At 40.3% G+C, this 9946-nt stretch overlaps 1 protein-coding gene across 3 annotated transcripts; it reads left to right on the top strand.

Annotated features, from left to right (window-relative positions):
- The first annotated feature begins 1205 nt into the window (after nt 1-1205).
- LOC123452687 lies at nt 1206-9661 on the top strand. 3 transcript variants are annotated; one of them, XM_045129394.1, is made up of 12 exons: nt 1206-1759; nt 2695-2824; nt 2920-3022; nt 3300-3423; nt 4625-4690; nt 4924-4962; nt 6104-6184; nt 6322-6369; nt 7244-7294; nt 7373-7441; nt 8008-8265; nt 8764-9661. In XM_045129394.1, exons 1-12 carry the CDS (start codon nt 1574-1576, stop codon nt 9022-9024), a joined length of 1416 nt encoding a protein of 471 aa, XP_044985329.1. In that variant the 5' UTR covers nt 1206-1573; the 3' UTR covers nt 9025-9661. The 3 variants fall into 3 exon arrangements, with proteins under 3 accessions (XP_044985329.1, XP_044985328.1, XP_044985330.1); XM_045129393.1 differs by having other exon boundaries at nt 8749-9661; XM_045129395.1 differs by lacking the exon at nt 1206-1759 and having other exon boundaries at nt 2718-2824; nt 2924-3022; nt 8749-9661.
- The last annotated feature ends 285 nt before the right edge of the window (nt 9662-9946 follow it).

Below are 9946 nucleotides of genomic sequence, written 5' to 3'. Positions count from 1 at the left end.
AACGGTGCTCTAAAATAACAATTTATCAAAGTAATTTGGATGCCCTAATTCATAATGTACATTAATATGTGAATGATGTTATCTATCTGATTTCCCTTCTCTATTACACGTAGAGGTCATTGTAGCCACTTAACTTTCCTCCTAAATGTAAGAGGACCACTTCCAAAAATAGTGCATGTTTTTGTCGCAAGCTAAGGCAAGCCTAACTTTCCTACGCTGAACCTAGTGAATAATTTTTTTCACGAATTATTCATTGGAGCACTTTTGATAACAACTCATAGCCAGTTCAACATGAAAGAGAAAATAATTCTCTTCGATTGTTTCAACAATGGCAATCAATAATTATGTAGCTGTTTTCTCTAATGTTAATAGCAAGATAGATAGCTTTCACCAATGCTTTAGCGCCACAACGCGCACGCGAGAGAGGTTTAAATGTAAATGGGCCGAATCCGTGGCTTGTTGGACCGTCATCTCGTCATATGACCTGCAGGCCCACCTATTTTGAAATCTAAAAAGCGCGGGATGAGGGATGGATGCTTTTACCGATATAAAAAGCGGGACGTGATCTCGAGTTAGTGATGGTACAATAGAGTTAGGAAATAAAAGATCCGATGCCAAGTTAATATCACTCGGTCAATTCTTTCTAAAGTTGCCAGGTCTTCTGTTGGATCAAACATTTTTTCAATCGACCGACGAGCGATAAATAAGAGCTAAATTGTTTATACATGTGTATTGAGGATGTTAGCTTTTGATTGCCTGAAGAACGTGTTGTTTTTTTTATGAAAGTACTCTCGTTAACTTAAAGGTTCTCATTACATTTTAGGTGTTTCCTCTCGAAAAGGAGAGAGTGAGGGGAACAGGCTCCATAAGGAAGCCCGGTTTTAGAGTGTAACCTATTAACGCTTAAATGATGGTGATGGTTATGAAATGCTGAAGGCTAAATATGTAACAATCGTTGTTTAGGAATGTACATCATGAGATGTATTTTTATATTGTATTTATTTGATATCATTAATATTGATATTTTTTTTAATAAACTGCGCCAAAAAGTTTTACGAGGTTTGATTTTTTTAAAAGTCTTTTCTTGTCGGTATATAAAGAAAATATTAGTCATACACACCATATCACGGAACGGAGTGAATACATTTGGTACAAATACATACAGGTATATACTCTAGCTCCGTACGGGTACGTAGACGTACGGTGAGACCATCGTGCTCGAGCCCAACCTCCTTCCCTTCCCCCGCGACGCCCCCCTCTTCTTCTTCCTCCCCTTCCCTCCCTTTCACCTCCTTTCAAACCCTAGAAACCAATTCCCCAAACCAAAACCCTAACCCTAGTCCCTTCCACCGCCTCCGCCTCCGCCTCCGCCTCCCCACCGCCCCTCGCGGCTCCCGCGGCGTCGCCCCCCTCGCCCAGTTCCGCCACCACCACTCCGCCCTCGCGGACCTAGGGTTTGCGCGCCCTCGAGCCGGAGCCCGAATCCCGAGCCCTCGCGAGGGCGTGCGTGGTGTGCGCGGATACAAGGTGGGAGGCGGAGATGAGATGAATCTGCGGAGTGGTGGTGGCGGCCATGAGTAGACTCTCGTTCCGGCCGCGGCCGCTCGACATCCACAAGAAGCTCCCAATCCTCAAGTCGGCGCGGGACTTCGAGGACGATGACCCCACGGTGGCAGCGTTCGCCGCGGCGAGGGTAGGGGTTCTGCTGCGGCACTCCGGCTCGGAGCTCACTGCCGCTGCTGCTGCCACTGACGGCGAGGTAATTTTAATCAGCTGACAACGTTTCAGTTGAGCGTGCAATCCTATGAACCGTCAATGTTTGGTAGCTCGCAAAAATTCCTTGTTGACTTCAGTCCAATTAGCATGTTGATGAATTTAGATTTATACCATGCCCAAGAACCATGTCGCTCTGCTTCTGTATGTAATTCACAGGAAAACCATCATTTGGAGTTCTTAATAAGTTATTTCTTTAGACATTGTAGTATGACTTCTGACATCATACTGCTGCCCTGGCCTCGTCAAATTCTTTGTCTTTTGAAGTTTTGACTGTTGAGACGACTTGTCCCAGTTTGAATTTTGTAGCGTATATGGTTGTTGGTAAGGTATCAACTTTACATTGATATGTCATCCTACCCATTTATTGCTACAAAAGCAGCTAAAAAAGCCACTGAATGCAGGTTATGTTACGTGATCCGTAATGATATCTTATTTTATTATTTTATCAGTTTATGTTCTCAGTTATGGAAGGGGAGCCTTGACGCAGTGGTAAAGCTGCTGCCTTGTGACCATGAGATCACGGGTTCAAGTCCTGGATACAGCCTCTTGCAGAAATGTAGGGAAATGCTGCGTACAATAGACCCAAAGTGGCCGGACCCTTCCCTGGACCCTGCGCAAGTGGGAGCTACAGGCACCGGGCTGCCCTTTATGTTCTCAGTTATCCTATACCATTTGTATACTGCTAGCGGCATCGAGGTGTGCGTGCTGACACCACACCACACCACAACATACTGCTGCTTCCTGTATATCAGCTACCGCGCAACACTGCACTATATCACATGGTGCATAATTGCTTATATTTTGTGATTTGAAAATCTAATTTGTGTCTCCACTAATGATAAATCCGAGAACATTTATACATATTATTATTTTGGGGGTTGTGCTGATCAATACAATGATTGTTACATCACTTTGCAGGGGAATTCAACTCCCAGTAAGAAGAATGCTCAAGAAATACCAACACCACAGTTTGATGATGTGGAGACCTATGATAGGGATTACACTCGCACCTTTGCACAACCATCATGTTATATACGAGGAAGAGGAGGTTTATTTCTTACTTTTATTGTGGAATTGTAGTTTTTTTATGTTGACAATATTCTATTTATGAACTCTATTTCTAAGAATGATTACCCTATGCAGCCAGAGCTGAGATCGGTGAATTTGTTGAGTATGACTTGGATAACGAAGATGAAGACTGGCTTGACGACTACAACAATGAGCGGAAAAATCTTAACCCTGAAAAGTAAGAAAATGCTACAGATCTAATAAATTGCTCTACTGGTTATGGTTTGTATTTTGGTTACAATTAAACATGTACCTTTTGGAATCTAGAATGAAAGGTCAAGAGTCCAGAATCCTGTTCACAGTCATATTTTTAGTAAGAGACCTTTGATGAAATTTTGGTTGTCTCAGTAAGTTTTAACTTGTAAAGTTTTAGATGACACAATTACCATTTTATTATTTTTGCCTTATGGAGTGCATATGTTTTGCTATATTTTAAGTGGAATCTCATATTACAGGTTGGAGGTCCTCTTATTCAAGTTGGAAATTTTGGACCACAAAGCTCGTGAAAGAGCAGGAGCCATAACACCAACTTTCATAGGGCCTGTTCCAGTCCTCTTGCAGCTCGATGTTGCTATGGAGGTAAAGCAGCATGCCTAGACCTTGCACAAATGGGAGCAAGGGAATTATAAAAAATTGATGCACTGACATATATGCGCAGCATTTTGCAATGGAGATTTTACTTGTTATTATAACATGACGCTAAGTTTCTAATTGTATAGCTTTGTCAACCTACTAAAAACCTTCCCCATCTGTTATCATCATTATTAACTCTGAGACATTGCCAGTTTATTTTTACCGTATTTTATATGGCAGAAATGCCAACTTATCATGTCAATTGAATCAAGGCATTTTACCTAAGGACCCCTCATGCTAGCTTTAGCACATGTTGCACACTTCTCTTTAATATCAAATATGACTTGTATTAACCACTTTGCTGCTATACATGTCAGACACACATTCATAGCTCTAGTAAATTTCGTATGTTCTGTACCCCTGTAAGCCATCTTGCTGTTGGCAGTAGGGTACTTGGTGGGAGTAATCCACGCGAGCCTTCTTTTTTCTTTGCCATGTTATTAAAAAAATGAAATTTGTAATTACTCCTGTTTTTATTTATATCTGTTGATTGTCGTAAAAAAAATGAACTTGGCAATTTCAGTATCCATATGTGTCCATCTCTGTTGTCTTTGTTAGTACCGAGGGTAAATGTTGTACCGCGTCTTTCTAGTTGACATGAACATATGCGTGCATGCACAGAATAGCTAAGGTGTAAGCAATGTCTGCTTGCGTCATTTATTAGTACCAATTACTTTTTGTACGGGTTAAATTAATACATTACAATCTTTTAAGGGCGAGCATAATTTGCTAGTGCAATTAACTCAAGACTCGCAGCCCATAGTCCACGGGTCCAGTTGACCAGAGAGGCCAAAGGATATATTGCTATGCTATTATATGGTTGGCAATGGCATTTGCTCATACATTACATTGCAGGCTCTATGCCTTACTTCATCTCAGTTAATATATTGATCAGAATTTGCTCATGATTGCTGAAACCTGCTTGTGTGGAGATCACATATGACACTAATCTGGAAGGATTTCAAGACATTGTAATTAAATGTCAATAAAGTTATTAACGGAAACTTGTCGCATTTTTTGTTTGGTTTAGGCTTTGTCTTATCAAGGTACCTGGAAGGGGACCCATTTTCCCTTTCATTAGTTTTGCAGTCTTGCTGTACAGTAATTTCCTACATAGTGTCTCCTTACCAAGTGTTTCTCTGTGCAGGCGTTGCAATATTTATCTGTTCGGTATGCCGTTTTCCAAGCTGTATATAACTATTGGAGAGCTAAGGTAGTCTCCGCTGACAAAATACAGCATATGGTCTTACCTTTTAAATGCTGTAACATGGCTTGCTGTGAAAGTCTGTCAAACCTTGTTTTCTCATAGTTTATATTTATTTATTTTGCATATCTGATATTTTCTTGTACTACTTTATTTAGGTTTCTCAATCTCATAGAAAATGATAACGTGACTTAATTATGTTTGCTGCATTCGTTATGCTTACTGCTTCTTTCTTTTATTAGAGGGAACGGTGGCAAAAGCCTATTCTGCGGCGTTTGCAGGTTAGCTTACTTTATTTAAAGTGATTGACCGTGATGTTTCAGTATTGTTTTAATGCTCCAGGTGCTGGTAGATTTTCTTTTGTATGTGGACGCAGTTTCTACCGACTGATATAATATATCCTAGATTCTAGATGTGAAACGTTCTTTTCTTCCGTGTGTACAATCTAACACAAGATATGATATATCTTAAATCATCTCACCAGACTTGTAATCATGTTAAAGCTATTTCAATTGATGTATCTATAGATGATTGCTAAGAGAGTTTGCACAAGTTAAATTAGATTCTTTAGTGAAAACCAGCTGCAAATCGCCAAATTCCAAGAATATTAGTTCTTATTAGTGCAGTAGCATTTGCCAGGTACGTGTTCAGAGTAAGATAAGTTTGCTATGAGCCTATGATGTCCCGACGGCCTTACGTTTCTATCTGAGGAGCTATTTCTACTACATGCAGTAATGCATACTCAGAATGAAGCTCCCCATCAAATATATGGGAAGTTCTGGTATGCTTGCTTTTTTGTTGCACAGCTGCTGGCTGACTGTAAGGCCCAAAGTCAAAGCCATGGCCATGACACCTACACATTTTGATCAGACAGAGTTTTTTCGATTCATCCCTCTGATCAGTTTTAGGGATGGTATGAATAGGGCTAGTCAACTTTTATTCTTCACTGTTTCATCCTGTTCATCCAATCAAGCAAGAAACCAAGCTGGATGGCCCCAATCTATTCACCTTCGTTCCTCCAACCGAACGAAGTCACAACATCTACGCAATATTTGGCTATTCTGTCACATCTGGAATTTATTTGCCCATAAGCAGATGCTTCAATTTGCTGTGTCTTTGACTTATAGTTATGTAATGGAACCAGGTGAATTGGCCAGTTAATCATTTGGTTCCTTGCACAGCAAAGCTAAAGCCACTGGTGTTTCTTAGTGTAATTTGTTCTAGGGGTTTAACTGGATTCATCCAAAACAGTGTTAGGGGCTTATCTATGAAGATTTATTGTTGGATTTGTAAGCTACCAGCCCACCAAGTGTGCTCAATGGAAAAGTTTTTGCCAAGCTAGTTTTGTCGGGGAAGTGTCAGTCTATCATATTATGGTTCTGTTACATTACTATTGACTAATTTACTTTTCGTTTTCTGAAGCCTCCTCCGCCGGTGAATGATACAAACCCATATAATGTATTCAGACCAAGAGAAAAGGCCCATCGCCTTCATACAAGAAGGGTGAGTGGCTTTAGGCCAGAGTTTGTTTGAATACCTCCGGGGAACAGCAATTACTGGAGAAACATTTTTTTCTTGCATAGCACCTCCCTGCGATCATATTTCTCTTGCACATACATAATATTTGCTTCCTTCTCCAGATGCAAAGACGAGAAAATAATATCCAGTCGTTTGAAAAACTCCGCCTGGTAAGCTGCATTTAGTTTCTTGTGGTCAGTTTTTCGATTGTGTTTCTCTGTTCCTGTACATCTTTAGTTGATACACGTGAAATTTTGGTTATGTAACGATGGAGGAAGCTTGTAATTACACTGTTCAACCATGATGATTTTATTAAATGACATCATGTGATTCCCTCCATGATCAAACTACTAATGATTTCTTTGTCAATATTTCTCATGTCAAAGTAATTCTACTTTAAGATTTTGTTGTTGCTGCTGCTATGTGAATAATCTGCTTCTAATGATTATGAGAATCTTGCGTGCAGCCGTTTAAATGAGACCAAAAAGGAAATCCATGATTTTTGTAAATAGTTATATATTAATGTAAACAACACTTTGTTTTTGACGCCTGGTTTTGCGAGAAATTAAAATGATGAGATGATTGGTTAACTCGGTCTCTTCTGCTTGTTCTGTCAGTTTCTTGGGATTTGGATAGCTCCTGCACATCTCATGCTATGTTCTTAAACAATTCTCCCCCCATCTCTTTTTCACAGTTGTATTTTAATCAAGCAGGGGGATTCAGGAAGGCATGATAGTTCTAAATAAAATAACACATGCTTACCCTTAAATTTCCCCACTCATGCTTTATATTTCGAACAAGCTTGCAAAAACTATGTACCTTATATTTGAAATGGAGGGAGTAGATAGTTCCAAAATCTACCAACACATAGCATTGCGCAAAACTTTTATCTGAAAATTTTGAATTGCATTTCTTGTCACCTTCTTTCGGTGAAATATAGTATGCTAGCTGCAGCTTTTTAGCTATTAGATTACAAACTTTTTGCTGTTTTTTTTTTCTTTGTGTGTTTTGCTGCTTACAACTCTAGCTTAAAATTTATATTAGGTACGGCGCAATTTGGACCAAGCAAAGGCATTAATGGGGGCTCTGATTAAGGTTGGTTCATGCATAAACAGATCTTATAGCGGCAGCATTACTAAATTTAACTTCCAACTGATAATATACACTCTTCAGAGGGAAGAGACAAAGCGGGAGGTCATGGAATGTGAGGTCAACCTTCAGCGCGTTCAGATGCAATATAAGGTATGGGCCATCATACATTTTGGTTCAGAATTCACTTTTACACATAGTTTGTATACTTGTTTCCTATAGGAAACAAACATACAAATGAAAGTAACAGCCCACCATTTGCATCACATGGTAGTGGTGAATGGGTTTAAATAGTTAAAATGCCACTGTGATGAAACCAAATACTACTCGCACTACATACTTGTGACCTAATTCTGCCCATTATGTAGCAGATAATATTGGGTAAATTAAATCCGTATTACTTGTCTTAGCATTGTCTAGATATGGATATATCTAGCACTAAAATGTGTCTAGATACATCCATATCTAGACAAATCTAAGACAAGTAATATGGATCGGAGGGAGTATATATTTCTACCTTTTTTTTCTTCGAGAAAACGCAAAAAGCCTTTGCGTTTCATTACATTGAAAAGGGGGGGGGGGGGTGATACATCCTCCTAAGAGGCTAGTACATTGTTAACTGATGTTATGACACAGTTTGTTATGGTGCACCTTGCTCCAGTTTCATTTGATTCTTGTCACCCTCCTAATTTCTATTATTCCCTTTTTCTTTCCTTCAGCATGAGGCCCAGCTTGTTGATGATGGGACTACACTATCAGGGTTCCAGCAAGCTTCTAGCAGGTTTGGGTCAAGTGATGATGATTATGCGGATTCAGATGACACCGCAACTGAACAGCCATATTTCCGGCAACCTGTTCTCCATCCTCGGTACCCTGATAACAAGCTGCCGGCAATCCCTACATTGCGTATAAAGCGTGAGCCGGGGCTACCGGTGCTAAAAAGGAGGCCTCAGCAGAATGGCTGGGTATTTAAAAGGGTATTCCATCTTCCTATCACTTCCTCTTTTTTGTTATCGTCCACGTTAGTTGAGCAAACTGGTACCAAGCAGCCCTTTGCTGCTAGTTACTGGCAACGCCAAAGCAATGGGATGGTTTTAAGCCTGATGATTTTAAGTTAAGTTCTATTTGAATGCTACTTCCTACGTTCCAAAATAATTGAACTAAAACCATGAACACTTGTTTTGGAACAGAGGGGGTATTTAGGAGCTAGGACAACTTGGAAGTAAATATTGTTCAGTGAGTAACAAGTGAGAAACCTTTTTTTTTTTGGGGGGGGGGGGGTACTTTTATGATACTTCCAGCTTCAGTAAATTTGTTGGATGATGAACTTTAATGTTCTATTCTGTTTAGTCCTGCTCCTTATCTATGTTGAATTATTTATAAACTTCAGCCATTTGCATGTATGAATTTGTAGAGACATTAATTGTTCTGGTAATTTATTTATCAAGTCTGTTTACCAGTTTCCCTTGTTACAGGATCCTGAGGAGCCAGTGTTGTTATTCACAAGGCCGCTAGATCCTGACAAGTTGGTGGCAGCGGGTATCAAGTTGCCACCAGACCCCCCTATTGAGATTGATGCCACTGTGCCATCATTTCGGTGCCGAGGGAGAATCGGACGAGGTGGACGCATCATCTTTGATCGATGGAATCCTCTTCTTCGAACACCAACATCAATTGGCCAGGAAACCACCCATTTCGCACCATATGGCCGTAGGCCGCCCTCACCGGAAGGTTGAAGCAAATATTCATCTGCACTCACCACTTATTTGACCGATGCAGCTACTGCGAAGCGCTCAAGCAATTGTTTCTGCCTTGGTGCCAAATTGGCCCTTGGACTACATTCTCATGGCTGAGTTATGAGCTCTGTGGGTCTGATGAGCAGGTCAGGAAGCTCGTCGAGAAGCTGCAGGCTCAAGTCAAAACCGAGGGGCTTGAAGCTGTCTTGCGGCTTACATTTTATTTTCAAATCTGGCTCGGTCATCATCTGTCGCAGCTGTTGTAAAATTACTACAGTGTAGGTGAAGGGGTAGAGAGCATTTTTGTCTAATCTTGCGCATGTAGGGTCGGTATCTAGTTTGGTGCTCTCTCATTGATTATTCATTTGGAGAAGCGGCGATCCTTCTCATTGCTAAATTAACGTTCTGTATAATCTTTTGACACTTTGGTGCATTGTATTAACCGATGTGCACGCGTGTATATACTGAGAATCTATGCCCATGGGCAATGGCACTAGGTTAGGTAGAAGTAGAAGATGGAAATGGAATAGGTGTAGAACAATGTTGCTGGATCTGTCATTGAAGTGATTGTATCTGCTTTACATATCCTCATAAGTGTTCCAAAATTTCATCTTCATGAAAAGGTTACAAGCCCAAAGCTGTTCTTGATGTAAAGTTTATTTCCCCTTCTATTTCACCTGTATTTTTCCGTGGATGCTTAAGATAATATTCCTCGGCATAGATACAGATCTGAGAAAACAACCAAGGCGTCATGTTACATGCATCGTATAACTGAACTCTCTTTCAAGTTGCAAGGGCAGGTTTGTGCTATAAGTAGATTATGAAGTACTGAAAGTGGGTGGAATACATGCCTGATAAGTAGTCTTTGTGCTGACGAGCTGTGCAATTCTTGGCCAGTCCTCACCAAACCTGCACAATGTAA

This window comes from Hordeum vulgare, chromosome 5H (genome assembly GCF_904849725.1).
Source record: "Hordeum vulgare subsp. vulgare chromosome 5H, MorexV3_pseudomolecules_assembly, whole genome shotgun sequence".
NCBI classification, from domain to species: Eukaryota; Viridiplantae; Streptophyta; class Magnoliopsida; order Poales; family Poaceae; genus Hordeum; species Hordeum vulgare.
This window is presented reverse-complemented; position numbering and strand designations above follow the sequence as displayed.